The sequence below is a fragment of the Microchirus variegatus genome (assembly GCF_963457635.1).
Source record: "Microchirus variegatus genome assembly, chromosome: 21".
Lineage (NCBI taxonomy): Eukaryota > Metazoa > Chordata > Actinopteri > Pleuronectiformes > Soleidae > Microchirus > Microchirus variegatus.
The window spans coordinates 15,722,344-15,747,073 of NC_139822.1; the positions used below are offsets into that span (position 1 = coordinate 15,722,344).

At 42.3% G+C, this 24,730-nt stretch overlaps 1 protein-coding gene across 1 annotated transcript in view; it reads left to right on the plus strand.

Moving 5' to 3' along the window:
* Positions 1-20,874, plus strand: part of LOC310942139 (AT-rich interactive domain-containing protein 1B-like) — a gene marked incomplete at both ends in the record, with an annotated part of 189,328 nt that extends 168,454 nt beyond the window's left edge. Inside the window, 12 exons of the mRNA XM_083907446.1 lie at positions 796-899; positions 3,605-3,808; positions 5,278-5,493; positions 5,940-6,171; positions 14,457-14,598; positions 15,398-15,567; positions 16,414-16,546; positions 16,667-16,786; positions 16,898-16,973; positions 17,366-18,104; positions 18,800-18,930; positions 19,018-20,874. Coding sequence (XP_083763572.1) covers positions 796-899; positions 3,605-3,808; positions 5,278-5,493; positions 5,940-6,171; positions 14,457-14,598; positions 15,398-15,567; positions 16,414-16,546; positions 16,667-16,786; positions 16,898-16,973; positions 17,366-18,104; positions 18,800-18,930; positions 19,018-20,874 — 4,124 coding nt within the window. The remainder of the gene's footprint in view (positions 1-795; positions 900-3,604; positions 3,809-5,277; positions 5,494-5,939; positions 6,172-14,456; positions 14,599-15,397; positions 15,568-16,413; positions 16,547-16,666; positions 16,787-16,897; positions 16,974-17,365; positions 18,105-18,799; positions 18,931-19,017) is intronic.
* Between the last annotated feature and the right edge of the window lie 3,856 nt (positions 20,875-24,730).

Here is a 24,730-nt window from a genome sequence, read left to right on the forward strand (position 1 = left end):
AATGTGGCTCCCAAAATGAAAAGCCACCTTTTATCTAAAGCCAAATATAAAAAAAAAATGCATGACATTTGGAAAATTGTGAAAAACGTATTAGAACACCAAGGTTCCTTACAAATCCATCTGGTTTGCCCTTGGGCAAAGGTAAGATACCATTAGTTTGTCATATGCACTGAGCACCAGCATAGAAGAGGGAAAAATAAAGACCGGAGCCTTGTAACTTCTCTGTGACTACTGCCACGGTTATAAATGGTCTTAAGGATCTTAACTCCTCTTTTGCAAACAGAAAACAAGTCTTCCCGTCAGTCAGCACATCTCGAATACCAACCTTTCTATTCTTTCCCCACTTTGAATGTGTAAGAGCGAGTGTGTGTGAGTTGTAGCATGTGCAGCCAGCGAGGTTGAAAGCGACTTGCATTTTTTTGTGGAGTCTTATCTCGCTCCCTTTCTACGTCTTCCTTAAGCAGCGGTCTTTTAATACGATTCTTTCACAGGCTTTAAAGGGGCCTTGAGAGGAGAGAGAGAGAAAGAACATAATATTTCAGCTGCAGAAAGACATTAAACTATTTTACAATGTCTGACTTTGTCTTTGACATTACACAAACCATTATCCAATGACCTTCAGCGCACGGAAAAGAAGACACCAATCATTTGAGGCAGTTACAACATGCTGGATCTAACATACGGTCACATCTAAAGTTTACGCTTTCATTCAACTGTGGCCAATACCTATTTCTTATCATTTGAGACAGTTCTGGTGAAATGTCCCCCTCTAATTATCTTCTCGTCTTGGTGAAGGAGCGACATCGACGTCAGGAGACGCCGTGATGAGTCCGAATGGGAAACCAAAAACGGACGTGAAAGAGGACACAGGCCCCGCCCACGAGCCTCACAAACCAAAGGTATCTTTCTAGTTGCGGGTTCCATCTCTCGCTCTGTTGTTGTTTTTCTTTTGCGTTTGATCTCACGCCTCCTAATGAAGCAAACCAGACCTGATCAGCATACGCTGCCTCAGCACAGTGGGCTAATTCTCCGCTGCCCCCCCCCCCCCTCACCATATCTAATGATTCGTTGAACATTTACCGTTCCTGACGTTTCCATCGCTGCTTTTCGCCCACAGCGTTTTCTGCTCGCTGATGTTTTGACATCTGCGGAACACACGCATGTGCAATCGGCACGTTCACACACACACACACACACAAACTGGCCTTTCCACTCACAAACACGTGCATCCCTCTCTTATTTTGTGTCTTTTCTTGGCACACACACACACACACACACACACACACACACGTGTCTCAGTACACAATGCTGACTTCTCATTTTACCCCCCCAATTGCAGCTCAGCTCGGCTCAGCTCAGCAACAACAGAACTCTGCTCTTTGCTCTTTTCTTCTCCCTCCCCTTGTTTTTGTTTAACAACCTATCTAACACACATCCGTGCACGCGCGCGCACACACACACACACACTTACACTTCCATCACATCCACTACACGTCGTTTCACTCCAAATCCCTGTCTTTTCTTTTGCTGATTAGGGTAGTAGTGCCTTTTGAATTATTTAAGGCAGACTGAGCAGCCAGAAAGACCTCCAGTGCTCCCAAAAGAGATGATCTGTCTGCTGAGAGAGAGAGAGAGCAAGAAAGGAGAATGAGAAAGAGAGCAAGATAGGGAAAGGGAGAGGGAGGGAGGGGAAAGATAAGGTTTTGCTGACATGAGCATTCTGTACACAGACCAGAAGCTCTTGTCAAGCTGTCTGAGTCTCTCTCTCTCATGACACACACACACACACTCGTATATACACTGCACTCTTGCAGACACAAGTCGGACTGATTTTTAAGTGTAAATTACATCAAAAATCCATGCAGACGACCATAAATTGATGCATCTGCATGAATCTTAAATATTGTCATTCCTCTCTAACTGGGCTTCTTATTTGATTACTAATACCAGTATGTATGAATAAGTTAAGTTATGCTAAAATGACGTTTTAATCTGTTTTAGTGTCTCGCACACAGCATAAAAATGTGAGGTTTACTCCAATGTATGTTCTTGAGTATACGAGATTGAAGATTGGAAGAGTTTATTGTCATATGTACAGTCAGAAAAACACGTTTCTGCACAAATGCAGGGTTAGAAATAGATAAATAGTGAAAGTACTAAAATGACACACAATAAGGGCAGTATAGCTGGAAATGCAATAGAAGCAGACATCTGTTACACTCTTAGAAATAAGAGTGCTAAGTAGAACCATATAAGGTTCTTCGGCTTGTCCTCATAGGAGAACCCTTTTTTGGCTCCAGGGAGAACTTTTTTTATAAGGTTCCACCTGAAACCCTTTTGGAGGGTTCCACCAAGAACCCATTATTCAGGAAAGGGGTTTTAAAGAGTTCTCTGGATCAAAATGGTTCTTACTGGAACCATTAGTGTTACCAAGAACCCTTGAAAAACCCTTTCTTCAGGAAAGGGTTTTTCAGAAGCAAATGGTTCCAGGTAGAACCTCAGCCCTTGTAGAAGAACCCTTTTGGAACCCTTATTTCTAAGAGTGTATATACAATGAATGATGAAACATGACAATTATAAGTAGTAGAAGAAATATTGGTACAGCCATGAGGATACATGTCCATTATTATAACTCCTACCAGCTGTTGAGGTGAAAATATAAGGGTATAAAATGTATTTAATGGTGCCGTTTTTGCCATTATTAATCATAAAATTGCATACCTCTCAGCATAAGGTAAATAAAGTGATCTAATGTACATACAGGTCAGAATAGCCCTATTCAGCTTTTGACCTCTTATAAATAAAAATTGGCATCGCAGTTGATGAAATCCTTTCTTTTAAACCCCGCGTTGAATGTGTTTTTTAATGCTAGGAAACGTAGACATCATCTCTCAACCTCTCTCCTCTTGTCGGATGCTGTCTATCATGGGTCGCTAAGATTCATTACAGTTCTGTAGGTCATCCTTGTCATTTACCAATCCATCCTAGGCCTTGTTGCCCACATATTTATCCTCCTACATGTTACATACTCAGGTCACTCATAGCTTCCCAGGACTTGGCAAAAAAGGCATTTTTCCGACTCTGCCCCCTTAACCTGGAGCACGCTTCAGCAGAGTCTCGAGCTGTTAAATAAGAATATGCAGACACAGACTCCTCCTATGCTGCAAAGAAACCTAAAAATGGAAAGATTCTAAAAGAGGGTCACAGGGTCACAGACAATAAATGCAATAAAACACGTGTCAACATTGGCAGAGAGATTCAGAGATGCGGAGATCGCCTCGGGGTCATGTGATGCATATGAAACGAGTCTGTGTCTGTCTGCGCTCATCTGATAAGGCGAGCTGAAGATGGAGAGCAGTGTGGAGGAAACTCGCCAGTTCACTATTTTCCCAGCATTCCTGCCGATTACGGATCCCAATTTTTCATTTTAAGAAATATAAATGATGCGTTATTCATTTATTTCGAGTGCTGTCAGCTGTAACCTTTTACGTGACCTCGGTGTTAGAGCGTTCCATTCCGGGGAGGTGGGTGAAGGAGCACAACAGTGATGGATGTATTTAGCCAAAGATAATTAAAAATCCTCGTCTCTCTTTCTCTTTAGCAGCAACAGGACGGCTACAGCAACAACAGCAACAACAACAGCAGCAGTGGCTCGCAACAGTGCGCGTCGCAGCCCACCACGCCGGGCGGTGCCCTGCCCGTGCCCTCGCCGCTCTCACCCAGCCCGGCCAGCCTGTCGTCCTATCACGGAGACGACAGCGACAGCATCAGCAGCCCCCCGTGGCCGCTTAAGACGCCCGCCAGCCCCGTAAGAACACACTCGCAAACAAATTACAGTATTATTCACCACACAGCTTTTCTTAAATGCTAACTTTTGAATATAAACTTGTGCTGTGCAATAGGTTAACGTGCGTTAACGCAACGAAAAAGACGCGCATGACGTCATGTTTACGTGCCGCGACACCAGAGTCCAGGCACCGTTTACCACTTAGCTCCGTTAGCTGCATTAGCTCCTTTTAGCGCCGTTAGCGTGCCTACAGTCGAAAACTGGAGCGATCTGTTTATTAAAAGAAAAGAGCAGCACTACAAATAACCAGCGTACCTGTGTACTGTGTATGTGTGCCTCTATTTTTAAAGTTTAGTGTTACATTAGAGCAGGCATGTCCAAAGTCCGGCCCGGGGGCCAATCACGGCCCTCAGTCAGATTTTGTACGGCCCGCAGCTTCAGTTCTATACTGTATTATTTATGGCCCAGGAGGGACTGGGGCAGAAAATCGGCCTCAATGGCATGTCATTTCCTGTTACCTTATTATCAAGGACAATAAAATTATTATAAAACATGGCCTTTGTGTGTAAATTTGGCTGTTAAAAAGACTACTATTGGTCCCCAGAAATCTTTACATGATCAAATTTGGCCCTTGTTAGAACAAGTTTGGACAACCCTGCATTAGAGACTCATTTTAACAATCCGGAGTCACAGTAAACATGAAGTCACGCGTGTCGTTAAAACGCCGTTGACGCGTTAACGTTTGACAGCACTAATATAAACGTATAATAAGTTCACGCAGTGCTCCCTATGACTCTCTTTGGATTTTCCCACTATAGCAGCGTTTAGATCTCAGGAAGTGGTTAACAGAGGCTACAGCAACAATGCACTAATAAAGGTCTGATAGTATTGCTTGACAGACCAAACAGAGGCAGAATAAAAATAGCAACAACAAAATTCCTCTTCATGAAGAACTTGTGTGTCACAAAAGTATTATTGTGCAATTTTTTACGAGCTGGAAAAACAAATTCTTTGACCACAAAATTCTTTCCAAACCTGGACCTGAGCCAGACGTTGCTGTGTGGGATTAATCTCTGTCCACCGATGTGAGCGTGAAAGGATATGAACGGTACTTTGGAATTAAAACGGCCTGAAGAAAATGTTCTAAAGGAAAGGAGTGGGTTTTTTTTGTTTGCTCGGTCATTCAGAACATGTAAATTTGAGATGAAACTTTAATGATCCTCGTGGGGAGAACGGTTTGTTGTTGTTGTGAGAAAAACAGCAAAGAAAAATGAACTGATCAACAGACTTTTGAGAATAGACCCTCTAAAAAATGCATTCATTTAGTGCGTGTAAATTCGTGTTCACTGTGTTTGCTCAAGTCCTTTTGCATCTCGAGTGTATAAATCAGCGTTAAATCACTGCTCTGCTCACATTGTACTGTTATTGTGACAGTATTATATAGTTTTTTTCTCACCTTCCGATTTTTTTTCCTTTCCGTCCGTCGGCAGAAAACCATCCCTAACCCCTCCTCTCTCAGCGGCGAGCGAATCGCACGCCTTTACGAGCTGGGCGCCGAGCCGGAGAGGCGGAGCTGGGTGGAGCGTTACCTGACCTTCATGGAAGAGCGAGGCACACCTGTCGCCCAGCTGCCCACCGTGGGCAAGAAGCCGCTCGATCTGTGGAAGCTCTACATGTTTGTTCGTGAGATTGGAGGCCTCGCCATGGTAACCTATACAGTATTTTTCCATTAAAAGTCACACTTTTATTCATCAAAAGAGTTGCAAAATGAATAGAAAATATAGTCAAGACAATGACAAGATTAGAAATAAGGATTTTTAAAAACTGTTTTCAGCTGTGCTAACATCATTGCACAGGTTTTCTAATCATCCAATAGCCTTCTAACGCCATTAGCAAACACAATGTACCATTAGAACACTGGAAATGGGCCTCTATACACCTATGTACATATTCCATTAAAAACCAGACGTTTGCAGCTAGAATAGTCGTTTACCACATTAACAATGTATAGAGTGTTCATTTAATGTTATATTCATTTTTCAACTTTTGAACGGTAGTATATAAAGTCCAATAATGACAAGAAAATAACCCTACAAATTGAGGACATGGGCGTAAAGAAGTTGTCTTTGTATGTCACTCATTCATCTCTCAGGTGAACAAAAACAAGAAGTGGCGCGAGCTGTCCACCAACCTGAACGTCGGCACGTCGAGCAGCTCCGCCAGCTCCCTGAAGAAGCAGTACATCCAGTATCTGTTTGCCTACGAGTGCAAGATGGAGCGCGGAGAGGAGCCGCCGGCAGACAGCAGCAGCAGCAGCAGCGGCAGCAGCAGCGTGGCTGGAGGGGAAAACAGGAAGCAGGTCAAGATCCAGCCGCCGTCACCTGGTAAGTTCTGATAACAGAGAGTGCTTCACTGGGTTTTTTTTAGTCGCGATGGTTTCCATCTGTCAGCAGCCAAACAACAGGTGCTGATGATCGAACTACAGGTGTCGGTGGGGGGGTGGGGGGGTGCGGGGGAACCCTCGGAGGAACAACAATCTGCATTCATGACAATGTTGGCACAACAACGGCAGCACAATAGAGGCTTTGCAGCAGTGATGAGAACTCAAGGCTGACACGGAGCAGAGACTTGACCTCAAAAGACTGGAGACTCGACTCGAGGGCAGTATTTAATTACACCAGTAGGTGTCTCTGCGTCAACAGGAAGTGAGCTAAATGTGAGCGCAGAGAATAATCAGTGCTCGTCTAAGACTCGTCGTAATTTAACTAACTGGTTATATTAGCTGTGTAGCCGTGCTGTATGTGCTGATTTTCTACCGCTTTATCCTGCACATGAGGGTCGTGGGGGGCCCTGACATCGGTGTTATGCAGGGTAAATCCCTTCTTCCGACTGGATCTCGAACCCGGGTTTTTCTTGCTGCCAAGGCAAGAGCGCTAACCACTACGCCGACCGTGTGCCAGGCAGAACCAGGCTGTTGTGGCTGTGTTATGGTTCTTCCTGTTTGTTCAACAAACACATTGTCAACATGTCCCTGTTTCTTCAGACTTCAGTCGTCCGGTTCCAATAAACGACACCAAACAAGACGCAACGTTGGCAGAGACGTTTTTTCATGGGCACAAACCACAAATGTGGCATTTTATACTTTATAAAGGGGAAATAAAGTGGCTTTCCAACAGTATAGGACTTATTGCCAAGAAGCGTTGTGAGAACAAAGAAATAATCGACCAAACACAAATTTGATGTTGGGCTATAGATAAATGCCAGATACAGTAGTGACACAGATAAACATCGCATATCCTGGGGTTGTAGGATACACTCGTGCCAACAGAAAACATTCACATTTAAGAAGCTGGAAAACCAGAAAGTTTGTTTTAATTATTAAAAAAAACACTCCCATATATCAGATAAGATCATACAGTACAATGCTTTGGATTCATAAGATTTACTGGACTTTTGCTGTCTTTGCAGCTGCGTTAAAACACTCCATCCCTCTGTGTAGCTGTTGCTCTGGCATCTTGGATCACTGCGAACTGCCAAAGGAAAAAAAGAACCAAAGTATTATTAAATATAAAGCTGCAAGACGTGCTTGGAAAATATCAATTAAAACGGTTCCCAAGTGTAGGTTTTTTTTTAGGCGTCAGCCAAAGTTGCCGTCTTTAAAAAGAGTCCAAACAAACTGCTGCAGATGATTTCTGACGCTCATTATCTTTCAGGTTAATTTAGCAGGAACACATGGTCATGTTGTGTTAGGTGCCGTGCACATTAGAGGAGTCAGGCAACATGTGCCAAATCAAACTAAAAGTCTTATAATCACATTTACATGAGGTAACCATGTCCACCCCCCTGAACTTCCTGTATGGTGCTTAAGAGTGCATTTTCAGGGCTGATTTTACGTTTGCAGATGATTAAAACAATACACGTTTGTGTATTATGTGGTTATTACGGTAATTCCACTCGTGCTCTTTCAGGAATCCGGCCAATCAGCATTTTATACTGTTCAAATTTCAAATTTAACCTTAGATCGCAGAGCATTTGGGCTGCTTTCTTCCATTACTATGTTTAAACGTACAGTATATACAGAGGCTATAAGAAAGTGTAATAAAGAGCGTCTTCTGTCTCTTTTTTTTTTATTTTTGCCTCGAAAGTACTCAAAACGTTTAAAATCGGATTGAATTTGTGAAATTTGGAGATAAGTCACAGTTATAAGTTCACCGACAACGGAGACGGCAAGAGCTGCGATTGGTCCTCAGGACAGGCCGAGATAACGCTGCACTGTGCCGGCCACTGCACATAGGCGGAGCTGATCACCGGCGACAACGTCGCTGCCAATATCGTCAATAACGTCATATCTTAATACACACAGCACATGTTTAGACTCTAAATTGTGAATTTCTCGCCTCAAATGATCTTAAAACTGTGTTCCGGGACACAGAAAAGTGAGAAACGGCCACTGTTTCAATTTTATTCAGCTGCAACGACAACAACAGTCTTTCTCTCTCGGACGCCATTGCTCACTGTAGCCAGAAGCACAACAACCTTGCGTAGCGACCCCTACAGATCACGCGGGAAATTGCAGTGCGTATCCTGCACCATGACGGAGAACTATGAAAGCTCGAGGGGTCTCCGTGGTTACGCATTCGGAGAAGTATAATGTGGCCTTTAGGTGTTGAAGGGTTAAAATTGGCATGTGTTTAAAGGTCAGGTGGAGTAAATTAAAGCATATTGTATTCGCTCTAATATGTGGATTATTGTTTTTAATCCACCCATCTGTGTGAAAGTTCACCCAGTTCAATGGGACTGGATTGTGTGTGTGTTTTTAGGCTGAATTTGAACCTTTCAACTGTTTAGTTTTGTGTAGTTTTGTCATTCATTCATTTACTTAACACATAAACACAACTTCAAACTCGCACGGCGACGATTCGTCCTTTAATGCCAGGACTCCTCAAACCCAGGACTGGCCTTTATTTGATTACGCCACTTGACAGGTCGAGTAATATTTGTTTGTGTGTGTGTTGCCTTTTCGCACTGTGTGCGTCACTGTGCACAATTATGATGTGAGTGTCAGGAGAGAGAGAGAAAGAGTCGGAGCACGACAGAGCAGTAAGGTCACGTCTCTAATTTGCGGCGGAGATGAGAAACGTGACCCTGGCTTTTAAATAGAACAGCAGAGCACTTCACCTGTCTGAGACACTGTAGATTGCTTTTCCTGGTGGGTGGAAAAGAGCATCAGCCTTTATTTGCATACACACACACACATATATACAGTATATACACTTATAGGACACATATATATGAATGCATGTCCTCTCTTTACTCATAACACGTTATAATTCAAAATTCAGCCTCCTCTCATCTATAATATCCCCTCCTGCGTATTTGTGCTGTCTTTTGTCTATGTGTGATCCTCGTGACAGCACCGGTGTTGTTTTGTTTCCTATAAGACTATTCTTCTTCTATTAGAAGAACTAAACACGGCCAATTTAAAGGGAACTTTCAAAAAACAGTTCAATATAAACAAACTTGTCCAAGTCTTGAATGAAAAGGAGCCAAAAGAAGAATAATCTTATTTACTCTGCTCCTTTTATTTACCCCAATTAATCAGTTGACATAGTATATACAGCAAAATGACTACAATAAATTTACACAAAATAAAACAAGTGAATATTTAGTTTTATAATAGCATTTCATTGTATTTCCTTAACATACTGGTTTTAATAGATTTTTTTAAATGTAATGCTTAGTCTTGTATCTTGTTTTGTTTTTTTGAGAGAAAAAATTCCGCCCAAAATTTGACAAAAACATCATACTATACTATGTCGTCCAAAATTTGACAGTTTTTTTGGAAAAAAAAAAGTTTGGTACAAAATTTGACAAAAACATCATACTATACTATGTCATACAAAATTTGACAATTTTTTTCGAAAAAAAAGTTTGGTCCAAAATTTGACAAAAACATCATACTATACTATGTCATCCAAAATTTGACAGTTTTTTTGGAAAAAAAAAGTTTGGTCCAAAATTTGACAAAAACATCATACTATACTATGTCATCCAAAATTTGACAATTTATTTGGAAAAAAAGTTTGGTCCAAAATTTGACAAAAACATCATACTATACTATGTCATCCAAAATTTGACAATTTATTTGGAAAAAAAAGTTTGGTCCAAAATTTGACAAAAACATCATACTATACTATGTCATCCAAAATTTGACAATTTATTTGGAAAAAAAGTTTGGTCCAAAATTTGACAAAAACATCATACTATACTATGTCATCCAAAATTTGACAATTTATTTGGAAAAAAAAGTTTGGTCCAAAATTTGACAAAAACATCATACTATACTATGTCATCCAAAATTTGACAGTTTTTTTGGAAAAAAAAAAGTTTGGTCCAAAATTTGACAAAAACATCATACTATACTATGTCATCCAAAATTTGACAATTTTTTTGGAAAAAAAAGTTTGGTCCAAAATTTGACAAAAACATCATACTATACTATGTCATCCAAAATTTGACAGTTTTTTGGGAAAAAAAAAGTTTGGTCCAAAATTTGACAAAAACATCATACTATACTATGTCATCCAAAATTTGACAGTTTTTTTGGAAAAAAAAAGTTTGGTCCAAAATTTGACAAAAACATCATACTATACTATGTCATCCAAAATTTGACAATTTTTTTGGAAAAAAAAGTTTGGTCCAAAATTTGACAAAAACATCATACTATACTATGTCATCCAAAATTTGACAGTTTTTTTGGAAAAAAAAAGTTTGGTCCAAAATTTGACAAAAACATCATACTATACTATGTCATCCAAAATTTGACAGTTTTTTTGGAAAAAAAAGTTTGGTCCAAAATTTGACAAAAACATCATACTATACTATGTCATCCAAAATTTGACAATTTTTTTGGAAAAAAAAGTTTGGTCCAAAATTTGACAAAAACATCATACTATACTATGTCATCCAAAATTTGACAGTTTTTTTGGAAAAAAAAAGTTTGGTCCAAAATTTGACAAAAACATCATACTATACTATGTCATCCAAAATTTGACAGTTTTTTGGGAAAAAAAAAGTTTGGTCCAAAATTTGACAAAAACATCATACTATACTATGTCATCCAAAATTTGACAATTTTTTGGGAAAAAAAATGTTTGGTCCAAAATTTGACAAAAACATCATACTATACTATGTCGTCCAAAATTTGAAATTTTTTTTGAAAAAAAAAAAATTGTTTGGCCCAAAATTTGACAAAAACGTCATACTATACTATGTCGTCCAAAATTTGACAATTTTTGGAGAAAAACATTAGATAAGTTCACTGTAGATAAGTTAAAAAGAATTAAAAAAAATCCTGAAAACATGCATTAATCTGCAACATTTAGCAAAGGAAATGTCTTACGTCTCAATATTAAAATATTTAATATAGGAGTCTGGTGTATTTAGCCTTGCCGTGGCGAGGTGAGGAGGACCGGGACTGTGTCGTGGAAAAGCGGCCTAAGTTTCACTGGATGTATCAGTCAGAATATGCCGTCAACTATAGCTTCTCAGAAGAATGAGAAAACCTTGATTATTCATTCATTATTCATGTTTTTTTATTATTATTATTTAAAACTAAAGTCATCACAGGAACAGGAAGTGTTCAACGTTACTCTCTCCGTCTCTAGCTCATATCGACGTACGCCAGCACACGGAGACGCTGACGATGAATCAGACGACTTTATCATTGACATAATTTTGGTCCCACCCTGAAGAAAAATGATGGATATTATTTGTGTTTGCATTCAGACGCGAGAAGAGAGATCTGATCACAGCTGCTCATTAGAGACACGTGTGGAACTGTGTTTGTGATCAGATCTGAGGAGGGATATTAAAACACCATCATATCCAGATGAAGTGTGTTAGTTTGTGTAGCCACATGTGTGTCCAACATTACAACACTTTAATACATTTGATTAATACAATTATTGTGCCAGCGTTCAAAGAAGTACCTCATTATAATGCAGCCTTATTGTCTTTTTTATGATTTTGTCTGCATATGGAGTACTATTTTTGATGTTTGAAATGTGGCTTCTGTTATTATGACTGTTCTAGACTTGACTTTTTTCATTTCCCTGCGATTACAACGTTAAATCATGCATTACATGTTCCTATGTTTTCATTCTGAGGCCCTGCTCTCAACTATCTTTTACTATTAATCATAATTTTTGAGCCATTTTTCATTTTTAATAACAGCTTCTAGGGAGTATATTTATATATATTTATATTTTTTTTTTTTTTTTTACCGTCAAGAAAATTATTCCTTTTAAAGTTTAACACCTAAACCTCAACATTGCTGCTTATTATAACCATAACAAATCCTGAATATCTTTCAATATCTGGCAGTTATTGACAAAAATATGGTTAAAATAGTGTATTAACAATTTAAAATGAAGAAAAACAAAAGGTTTTACTGAGGAAAAAACACTGCAGTTGTACATGTACACCAGACTAAAAACAGGAAACGTATGCACAGGCGTTTCTACAGGTATTGGTGAAATTACCGTAATAACCACAAGTTGGATTTGACGTGGAACTTCTCAGCTTTCAGAAACGGTTGCAATTTTCCCGACCGTCACGTTATTACGGTAATGCAAATTGTGCTTTAAGCAAACGTGTCTGGCGGTAAAATGCGCACAGAGGTCAGGTTTTGTTTTTACTTTTTTACACTTAGATTCTAAAGCTGTCGTTCAAGAATGACTGAATGAACGTGCAGAAATATGTCAACACCAAGGCTTCGCAATCCAGAGAAAAATCCCACCCATTTCCCTCTTGTGTTGATCTGCTGTCTATGATTTCCTGCTGCAAACAGCCTTTTACTGACACCTCGCCAGCCTATATATAGACTGACAGCCCAATGATGTCACTGTGGGAGCGTGTCCAGCAGGCTGTGTGTGTGTGTGTGTGTGTGTGTGTGTGTGGGGAGTGATTAATGAGCGCTGGAATGTAGAACGTAAACAAACTCGACCTTGCCGTCACCTTTCATTCACAAAACGGGTTCAGCTGACTGACTTTTTCCCTCCCTCCCCTCCCCTCCTTACCCTTTCTCCCCTACCACCCGTCTGGATTATGTCACCCACTGACACACACACACACACACACACACACATCAAACCTCTTCCTGAAGCGCTTTCCTCACATAATCTGTCATATTATTTTTTAACTAAACGTGACTCAGACGACTCTTAAGTTCAACCCCTGCTGCTCTCCAGGAACTACACACCCCCCACACACTATTGTTTGGACTGTTCCACGTGTGCACTGTCGTGGGGATGTCCCAGGAAAGAGAAGAATCCCTCGAGCGTCCTGGCCTTTCTTTGCCCTCTCTCTCTCTCTCTCTCTCTCTCTCTCTCTCTCTCCTTTCTCTGCTCATCATCATGGGGATAACCATCTCATCCCTGTCTGTCTTTTTTCTCTCCCTGTGTTTTTTTTTTCCTTTTCCTGAATAATTCAAGAATTAGCATGAATTTTTAAAGCTTAAGTCTTTCTCTTTTTCTCCCGTGGAAACGTGCTGTGCGGGGGAAAAGGCCGCCGAGGCTATTCCAGAGAAAGCCTTCTTAGCAAAATGCTCATTAGGATGCTTTCATATTCTCTTTTTCTCCGTCTTTGTCATCCTTATGCCAGAATGCGCCATGGTTTTTTTTATTTATTTATTTATTTTTATTATTAAACCTGCTTCTGGGGATTTGTATCCCTTGGTTTTACCCGGGCTGTGGCTCCTTGTCGCTCTGCACTCCCGTCATTTTCCGAGTCTTCCGAGCTGAGGAATTCACAGGAATGCCGTGTCATAACAAGAGAGCACACTGACCCAGTTTTAACCTCCAGTGGAGTCTGAGTCTGAGTGTGTGTGTGTGTGTGTGTGTGTGTGTGTGTGTGTGTGTGTGTGTGTGTGTGTGTGTGTGTGTGTGTGTGTGTAGGGGGGGTATTTTCACCAGGACAAGGTGCTCAGCACAGCTCTTCACTCATGCAATATTCATGGGATTTTTTTTTAGGCTAAGATATCAGCTCGCACATGATTTGATTTTATCGTGGATATATCAACGCTACACCCCCCCCCCTCCAGATACATTGGTGCCCCCCAGCTCAGCCCTCCACATGAACCCCTCGTCAAGCTTTAGTGGGCAATGAGAAATCACATATTCACCATGAACTAGGTGCTTACTAACATGCATATAAGTCGCATACTAGCCCTTTATTTGTAAATATTAAGCACCTTATGTAGGAAAACTTAATTCATGTCATAATAGAGGTAGAATAAGGTGTTAATACATGCTTAATGATTACTAATAAAGGGCTAGTATGCTACTTATATATGTTAGTAAGCACCTAGCAACTTCTTTTATGCTGCGTCCTCTTCCTCCTCAGCAGTCCCTCGATTCCCCATCCTCTCACTCCTCATGTCGGGCATCACTCTTAGTGCTTTGGCCCCTAAGTCCCCAGAGTTATCTCCCTAATACAGCGCCCTGCTGCCGTTAAAGCCCACTGCGGCCGCTCTAACTCCAAGCTGCTTCAAGATCGTATCCGATAACACGGAGTGGGGGGCGAAAAGGCCCCCGTGGTCAGAATGTGTTACGTTTATTTACCCTGAGAATAATAATAATAAGGACGCTTGTGTGTGTGTGTCTCCCAGCGAATTCAGGCGGCTCCCTCCAAGGCCCTCAGACGCCACAGTCGTCCGGCAGCAACTCTACGGCGGAGGCGGCGGCGGATCTGAAGCCTCCCACCCCTGCTACCACACCTCTGGGACAGGTCACGCCACTGCCCCCCAACAGGTACCACACATTTGCTCAATTAACAGTCAACAATCCTATATATATAATGTCGCCATGACTTTGCTAAATGGAGCTATTTTTTACAGTCCAAGGCCCACCTGCAATACCTCAAATGCCCACTAGTGAGCCTGATGTAGAGTAGGATATGTTTTTTCATTATTGTTGTAAATGATAATATAGATTTTAAACAGCTGTGTCAGTTCAGACACAGCAGAAAAAGCTGCGTTTGATTTAATTCAATTTAGGTGAGAATGTAAATGTACGGTAATGACAATATTTTATCTTTATATGACGATTGAATCAGGCAAATGTCCTCGCTGATTACTTATTATGTGATTTTAAATCACAATAGCGTGTTTGTTTGTTTTTGTCTCTTGTACGTACGCGACACAAATGAGAAAATAATGTTTTCTTCAAAACACTTTTCAGGTTCAGTGTTTTTTTTTATCCTTCTGCTTTTCCACATTTTTGGTCTAAATATTACATTTTACTCCATTCAGAATTTATTTTTTCCTCCGTTTTCCTTCGAGAATTGACAGATATGCAAAGCAAATATAGATATGTGTAGAAATATAGAATATGAAGTGTCTAAAGCTCTAAAATGTAAAATCACGCTATCCTAAGTACAGCACTTCTGCTTATGATATCACTACGACTGCAGTACTCATATATATATATGTATACGTCGTATTAAAATGAAACATTCCATCATTTATTGAGTGTTCTCCTTCCTTTACATCAGTGTGTTCAGTCTCTAACCTCTCACACATCTCTCTTCCTCTTTCTCTACCTCGTCCAGGAGCAGTGTGAGTGTGCAGGACCCCTTCTCCGAGGTGAGCGACCCGGCCTTCCAGAAGCGTGCTCCCTCCCTGCCGCCCGCAGCTCCTTACCAGCAGGGCCTCAGCATGCCGGACATGATGATGAGGATGCAGTACGATGCCAAGGACCCCTTCGCCGGAATGAGGAAGAGTGCGCGAGACACACACACACACACACTGCGACACACGCTTTCCACACACACACACACACACACACGCTGAGGCCTGGGTCTGTTTACATCGTCACACGAATCTGCGACAACGCGACGGTAAACAAAACGATTCAGTGTATTCAGAAGAAGCCATCTCTCTTTCGTCTGTGTCGTCGCCCATAATTCATCGTCTAATCACCGTCTCAGATCAGGACAGAAGTGTGTGTGTTTGTGTGTGTGTGTGCGCGTGTGTGTTCTTGCCGCTGAGATGTGAAAACACACCGGCTCCTTCTGTTACTTTGCCTCCCCGTTTCATGCCGACTTTGTTAATTCTCTTCATCCTCCCTCGTTTTTTTCAACCTTTCATCCTCGCCGCCCCGCTGAGAAGCACCTGTTTTTGACCAACTCGCGCGATCCTCAGAACAAACAGGTCCGTTCGTTAGTTAGAGAAAGGTGCGCCGGCTCCTCTGAAGGATGAAGAGAGCGGCGGCTGAATGAATAATGTGGCGGATGGTAGCTGCATAACAACAGTTGTGGCCTTAGAACAATAGGTTCAATCATTGAACGCTGGTGAGCATTTGTAGAGGAATGCTGCCACCTGCTGGTTTGAAGAAGTATTTCATGTTTCTCGTGCAGTCACAGCTTCAGTTAGACTTAAAGCTCCCATAGAGTGGTCCTATCGCACATATGTGTGAGTTATGGAGGTCTACTTTCATACATTAACTAGTTTTTATGGTCAAAAACCTCCTAAAAACTCTCCTCGCTGAAGCTCTCGTCAGCCGCGCTGTATCCATTGTGTTCGTCCTCAGGTGCATTTACTTCCTCTCTGCCTTCTTCCTCCACAGTGGCAGGAGCCGATCCCTACATACCGACCCAAATGCCCAGCGGTGGCATGCAGGAAATGTACGGTCGACCCCCGTCTGCACTGAGCATGAACCAAAGGTCACAGTATCCATACGGGCCGGGCTATGACAGGAGGTATGCACACATGGTGTTACTCGTATATTATTGTTTTTGACAGAGGACTAAGATGAGCTCTTAGGCCCACGCTCGTGGTTTTATTTAAGCTGTGTCATTTATGTATTGTTTGATCTCTAGACCGGACCATGTGATGGGGATGGAGGGGAGCATGGGTCCTCCTGGAAGTCAGAACAACCTGGGTCCGTCCAACAGTGAAGGCAACATGTACTCTCCCAGCAGATACCCTTCACAGCAGAGGTTAGCACTCACTGTGTGTGTGTGTGTGTGTTTGCAGAATCCATTTATAGAGTCATAAAACTGCTCAGTGATATCAGCGAGTGATAAATTCCCCTCTCCCTCTTATGTCAGACACGATGGCTACGGTCAGCAGTATCCCAGCATGCCATATGGAATGCATCCATCTGGGTTGTACCCGCAGCAGCAGGTGAGAGACTCTTACATCAACGCGATCGAAGTATGAATATGGATAATAACAGGGCCTATTTATGATTAAACGATTATGCAAATAATCGTTAGTTGCGGCTCTAGTTCGCGCTGCTCATATTTTCACCTCGGCTTGTCTCACTTCAATCAAAATTCAAGTTTAAAGCATAGATAACAACAATTAATGTCTGCAGGAAAAGCTTCTGCAAAACTGATAAACATTTAGATGAAATATAATCCAGACAGTTGTGTATATGCGTTATATCGTGATCAAAGCTCGGTTTTAAAACGCTGCGTTTCCTCCACACTCTTAAACATGATGAACAATATGGAATCAAAATGCTCTGTGATGTGAAAACTACTCACAAAAACATGAACTGTTCACCCTTTCAGCAGGGCTACAAACGGCCCATGGAGGGTATGTACGGCCCCCCGCCCAAGAGACACGAGAGCGACATGTACGCCATGCAGTACGCCAACCAGCAGCCGGACATGTACAACCACTACACCGGCGCCTACTCGGGCCCTGAACACAGACCTTTGCAGGGACATTTTCCCTACCCTTACCCCCGCGACCGCATGGGCCATTCTGGACAGAGCCAGCACAGTATGATGGGCGGGGGCCCCACGGTGAACCACACCGCCGATGGGCCCAACATGTGGCCGTCCAGGACAGACCTCGGCTACCCTTACCCCAACCGACAGGGGCCGCCGTCTCAAATGCCACCGTATGGCTCAATGGGTCGAGACGACATGGACGGGCGGCCCGGGCAGGAGCCGTGGCCCCGCCAGTCGCACTATATGTCGTCGTCGGGGGTCATGGCTCCTCTGTCGTCGCGCCAGCCGTCGTCATACTCCAACTCCTCGTCCATGGCCAATCACCTGCCCAGGGCGCCCAGCCCAGGGGCCTTCCAGCGATCTTTGGACTCTCGATTGTCGCCGGGCAAAGTGCCGTTCATGTCGCCCATGAAGATGCCCAAGCCTGGGATGGCTATGATGCCCTCGCATGTCGGTGGACACCTGGGCCAGTTTCCCCCCAACCTGAGGAGGGATCTCAACTACCCATCAGGATCAATCGAGGCCACCATGCCCATGCTGAAGCCTCGTCGCAGGCTTACCTCCAAGGACACTGGTGAGTTCCATTTCTCGGTATGTTTTGTTGGTAACACTTTATAATAAGTACACACTGTTAGCATTAGCATTAGCTAAGCATTAATGAATATTGAATTAATCATTTATAACTCATGAACACTCGCTAACGTGTGGTGCGTTTCCATGACGACTGACCGGACAAAGACGTGCATGATGTCATGTTTACGTGACTTCCGATAGTTAAAACGAGTCTCTAAAGTAACGCTAAACTTTAAAAACACAGGCACACATACGCAGTACACAGGTACGCTGGTTATTTGTATCGTTGCACTTTTCGTTTAATAAACAGACCGCTCCAGTTCGACTGTAGGCGCGCTAGCGGCGCTAAAGGAGCTAACAGAGCTAACTGGTAAACTGGACTCCGGTGCCACGGCACGTATACATGACGTCACGCCCGTCCTTTTCCGGTCAGTTGTCATGGAAACGAGTCATGCGTTAACGTGCCCAGCACTAAGTTATAAATGATTAATTCAATATTTATTAATGCTTAGCTAATGCTAATAGTGTGTACTTCTTACAAAGTGTTACTGTTTTGGTTTGAATTTTAGCGCCTCAATTCATCAAGAGCAGCATACGGTAACATTTGAAAAAAAGGAATTCCAGTGTTTCTTTCATCGTTTGGACATGTCTGATCATCTTTTTTTTTCCCTTCTTCCCGTTTCCAAAACATCGCAGGAACGCCCGAGGCGTGGCGCGTCATGATGTCTCTGAAGTCTGGTCTGCTGGCAGAAAGCACGTGGGCTCTAGACACCATCAACATCCTGCTGTACGACGACAACACTGTGGCCTCCTTTAACCTCTCACAGGTAAAAACCCGTTTGACGTGACTTGCTTTGATTTGAGCTTCTACGTAAACCCTTTTAACTAATGCTATTTTCTCTCTGTCTGAACAGTTACCTGGATTTCTGGAGCTTATCGTGGAATACTTCCGCCGCTGCCTGATTGAGATGTTTGGCATCCTGGAGGAGTTTGAGGTGGGGACTGTAGCTCATAAAAGCTTTCTGGATGCTGCTTCTAACCACAAAGAAGAAGTAGAAGAGCAAATCTCAGAGCAGGAAAAAGACTCTGCTGTTAAACCTGAATCAGAGTTAGCCCCAGTTGAAGAGACGCAGATATCGGAGCAGGTAGAAGGTGTACCGGAGGAAGCTCCACCTGTTGCTGCAGATCCAGAGACAGCTGTGGTGAACGGGGATTTGGAAGAGGAGGAGAAGGAGGAGGTGAGTGTCAAGAAGGAGGACCAGAGCAAAGAAGAGAAAGAAGAGGAGAAAGACAAGAAAGAAGAAGAGAGTGAGAAGGCAGCAGAGAGTAAACATGAATCTGTGGATCAGCCTGTCACAGACCTGGAACCTAAACCCAAACAGGCCAGCAAGTACGATAAGCTCCCAATCAAGATCGTCCACAAAGAGGACCTGATTGAAGACATGACCAAGCACTTAGGTTACATCACTGAGTTCACCAGTGGGCTGCTGCACTGGCAGGCTGGCGGAGGCGACTCCACTGCGCACATCCAGACACACTTTGAGCCCCGGCTCGCACAGTCTGTGAGGACAGACGAGAAGATGAGCAAAGAGGGGAAGCAGGAGAAGACGACGCAGGAGGACGGAGACAAGCAGCCGCTGAAACACATCACTGCTACCATTGATGATGTTCTGTGTGCTCGCGTTGACGCCCTCTCGTACACACACCCCGCTCGCTCGCTGCCGTCCTACCCCTTCAGGGTGCACGCCGACGGGGAGCCCGACTACATCACGCTGCTGGAGGACGAGCCGCGCTGCCTGGACGAGGCGCCGCTCTCCACCACGTCCAACTGGCAGGACTCGCTGTCCAAGCGCTGCCTCTGCGTCTCCAACATCGTCCGGAGCCTGTCCTTCATCCCGGGCAACGACTCGGACATGTCGCGCCACCCTGCCCTGGTTCTCCTTCTGGGCAGGCTGCTCCTGCTGCAGCACCAGCACCCGGAGAGGAACCGGTCGCAGCCGAGCTACCAGAGAGACGAGCAGCAGGAGCGCGGGCTGTCGAGCAACAAAGAGGAGTGGTGGTGGGAGTGTCTGAGTCTGCTCAGGGAGAACGCCATGGTCACGCTGGCCAACATATCTGGACAGCTGGATCTCTCCACGTACTCGGACACCATCTGCCTCCCCGTCCTGGATGGACTACTCCACTGGATGGTGTGTCCCTCTGCTGAAGCCCAGGACCCCTTCCCGTCGGCGGCTCCTCACTCGCAGCTCACGCCTCAAAGGATGGTGCTGGAATGCCTCTGCAAGCTCAGCATCCAGGACGGGAACGTGGACCTCCTGCTCGCGACGCCGCCTTTCAGCCGCCAAGAAAAACTCTTTACGGTCTTGGTTCGTTACGTGAGTCAGAGGAACACGCAGGTGTACCGGGAGATGGCGGTGGCCGTCCTCTCTCACCTGGCACAAGGCGACCCCACGGCGGCGCGCGCCATAGCCATGCAGAAGGGCAGCGTGGGTAATTTGGTGGGTTTCTTGGAGGACGGCGTGAGCATGGCGCAGTACCAGCAGAACCCTCACAGCTTGCTGCACATGGGCCATCCGCCCATGGACCCGCCGAGCATCAACATGATGTGCAGAGCAGCTAAAGGCCTGTTAGCCATGGCTAAAGTGGGCGAGAACAAGAGGGAGTTTGTGTTGTATGAAAGCAGATTGTTAGACATCTCCATTTCGTCAGTGCTCAGCGCAGGAGTGGCGGCCATTATTTGCCAAGTTCTCTTTCACTTGGGGAAATTATGACAGGAGGAGAGGCGGGACAGGCGAGGCAGACCCTGACGTGGACAAGATGTTTCTGTGGTTTGCTTCTTTTTTTTATTATTATTATTATTATTATTTATCAAAATGACAGAAAATGTTTTGTTTTGTTTTTCCACATAAACAAAAATATATATGTATAGCTTTTCAGACCCCTGTCACTAAAGTGGGCGGCTCTGGATTTAAAAGGTCATTTTAATACAGATATTTAATACCTGCCGGTGTTGGATTTCTAATTTTACTTTTAATTTCGCGTTTTTTTTGTTTGTTTTGTGTTGGTTTACGTTGTCAGCCAAAGCTGCCGCCAGATTTTGGTGCTGAATTACATGGTTCCTTTTGAGTCGATGAGTCATTGAGATGTTTTTCAGTTTTATAAATGCTTAATATACTCATCAACATTTTGTTAAACGAGAGTATTTATTTAATATGTGACACTGTACAGTAGTTTGAACTTTTTTGCCAACAGATGTGTGTGTGTGTGTGTGTGTGTGTGTGTGTGTGTGTGTGTGTGTGTGTGTGTGTGTGTGGGCAGGGGACACTGAGTTTTTAAACTTAAATGTATACGTCTCCGTTGCTGGAAGATAAATTGTGCAATATAGGACTAGAGCAAGTTGTCCGATTTTTTTGAGAACACGAGGGGGAAAAAAGAATCTTTTAAAGACACCTGCAGTGTGTGCTATAGGCCACCAGGAGGCGGCATTGCACCAGCCAATCAACAGAAGAGCAGACCATCTGTCAGAAGAAGTGTCTAATTTATCAATCATAGCCTCAACATGTTCCACAGATGAACTTTGTGTTTCCTAAAAAGCACTTGTGTCATGTCTGTATTTTTACATCACTGTATATAAACCGTTGTACAATGGACGCACATGATTCTTTCAGTCTCTATCGAGCATAGCAAGAGATGGGACTTTCTGATTATTATTATAATAATAATAATAAATGCTTTTATTGTTGGTAAAATTTGTTATTGTTATTATACATATTTTGTTAATGGGTCAACTATTTGAACATGGCAGATGTAACTGATGTTTCAATGTAAGAAAAAAAACAAACAAAAAATCCTGTATGCATTGTATTATAGCTGAGAAAACAATCGCTTTGGTAATCGAGACGTGGACGTGCCAGGGTGAGAGGATATTATCTACGAGAGGTCACACATGAGACACATTTCTGTTTTGTTACTGTCCTCCATTCATGTCAGTGGGGCCCATTTCTTTGAATCAAAAGAAAAAAAAGATTCTTCAAGATGTCCTGAACGTTCATTGTAAAAAAAAAAAGAAAGAAAAAAAAATGGCCTCTTTTTTCGAATGACTCCATGTCTCTCTCTCTCTCTCTCTCTCTCTTTTACTCAGTATACACATTTATACTCTGTGCTGCACATGTCACAAATAAACGTACGATGAACATCTTTAATCGACCCGGAGACGTTGCATTATGTCCAAGACAATAAAACCAACACCGACTGCTGACACGTGGACTGTTATTGATGTCGTTCGCCATAACGAGAATGGAATGATTAAATAACAGAGTAACGCTCAAATTAGGTCAAATCTGGAAATGCAGAAGCGACTCACTGCCTGTCGTATTTCCTTTGGCGTTGAGTAATGGTAATAATAAATAAATGGTTCTCCAGTTACGTTTACGAGGCAGGAATGTGCCAAATAAAAGTAGCAGCCGTTGTTGCGTTCAATGTGATGCATTCAAGGAACATCACAATCGAATCACTTCCTAAAAACTTATCTGACTCATCACTCATTTTAATATATATATATATATAAAAATTTCAAAATAAAATACATCGCACAGGTTTGCATTCAGTCTTCACCTAAAGTTGATTGCTCTTTTTTTTGTTTTAATCATGTTTATGTAGCTCACCTCTTGTTGCTTTAAATGTGACTTAGTTTATTGATATGGTGCACGTTTACACTGTTTCATTTTTATGTGGTTGTGCTTCATGAAATTGGTACTTTGTACTTTCATGCCCACAGTGCTAATATTCTGTGAAGTCATTTAAGAACCTTGAAATGAATTCTAATATGTGCTTGAAGCCTAAAAACCCAGGCTAAAACTGGGGTGATGTGTTCGAGCCTGTTTATCCAAGTTAAACGCTTAGTTTGCAGTGGGAGTAATACACAACTCCTTATATGGGCGTTTTGGGGGGTCTGTGTTTATAGGTCACATATTTAGTCTTTTCTTATGTTGTTGTTGAGTCAAAGTTATGATTGATTTTATATCGCATTTTTTGCCATGATATAAAGTAGCAATTGTGCAAAAAAATCGCAAATTCAATCTGATTTTAAGCATTTTTTGCTCTGTGTTTTAAGGGTTAATGAATTTCAGACGCCACAGCTGGTACACACACATTTAAATTAACTGCTCAACACCCAATATATATATATAAAAAACTACTCCTACTGTCATATATATGTGATTTGTTCACCCATTTTTTGGGTGTGTGAGAAATGCAACATATTGCTTTACTCATGAGAATCTAAACTCTTATTTCTCATGTCATTATTCGTTATTAATTGACAACAAATGTGCATTGTGTGTTATTTGTCGCTATCTTTCCTCGTCACAGATTCACTCCGTCGTCTTGATCCTGTCGGGGTGAAGGACGTCTTCATGTTACAAGCACAGCCAACATCTGGAACAGTGTGACTTTAAATCTCATCAGTGTACTGTATGATTGTTAATAGCTTGCCTGTGCTCCCTTCTTGTCCATATCAGACTGCTGAAGCCAGATATCTCCAGATCACGGTCACACACTGATCTGGATCTGCAGGTCGAGCCAAGTACCGATTAAATCCACGTCATGGAGTTGAAATGCTGACAGGTGAGGAACAGTAGACGTTTAAGCGATAACAAATAAGACGAGTGGTGGTTTGAATGCCCTTGTTTTCTCTCACCCACAAACGCTCAGAGGTCACATCCTCTCATGTCATTTTCTCTGAAGCCTTTTGATATTTTTCCACTCTCATTACTTCGTGTAATCTTCAGTCGATGATTAGAGGAAAAGAGACCGAGACATAAGCTGTCATGTATGATTAGACCACCAACATCCGAACCACGGCCAAAAATGCTCGTCAGAGAACTTAATCGCAAAGGTTTAGTGTCAAATGTGGCAGGATTTTTCCCTGCAATGACGTCCGAGAACCACATTAATGATATTGGTAATGATATTGGTTCTCTGGGTTACATTATCGAAGTACTTGTGCCAAATAAAAGTAACAGCCGTTGTCGCATTCAATGTGATGCATTCAAGGAACATCACAATCAAAACACTTTTTGTAAAAAAAACCTATAACTTATCTGACTCATCACTCATTTTAATGTACATTATTTTACACATATATACATGTATGTATATATATAAAATTTCAAAATAAAATACATCACACAAGTTTACATTCAGTCTTCACCTAAAGTTGAATAAAGCTGTTGCATTCAATGTGATGCATTCAAGGAACATCACAATCGAAACACTAGTAAAAACCTATAACTATATCTAACTTATCTGACTAAGCTGAGTCATCACTCATTTTAATGTACATTATTTTACATATATATGTAAAATATAAAATATACATATATATTTTACATATATATATGTAAAATGTTTTTTTCAATATTTTTTTGTTTGTTTTAATCATGTTTATACATATATATATGTATATATTCTTTAAATGTGACATAGTTTATTGATAAGTTGCATGTATGTTTTCTCCCAAAAAAACAGTGCCACGCTCACTCCAGCCACTAGATGGCAACAGTAGTCGGGTGTTAAAGTGTGATGATGCTCTTCATGACTCTCCACTGGCTTGGATTTATTGTGTCT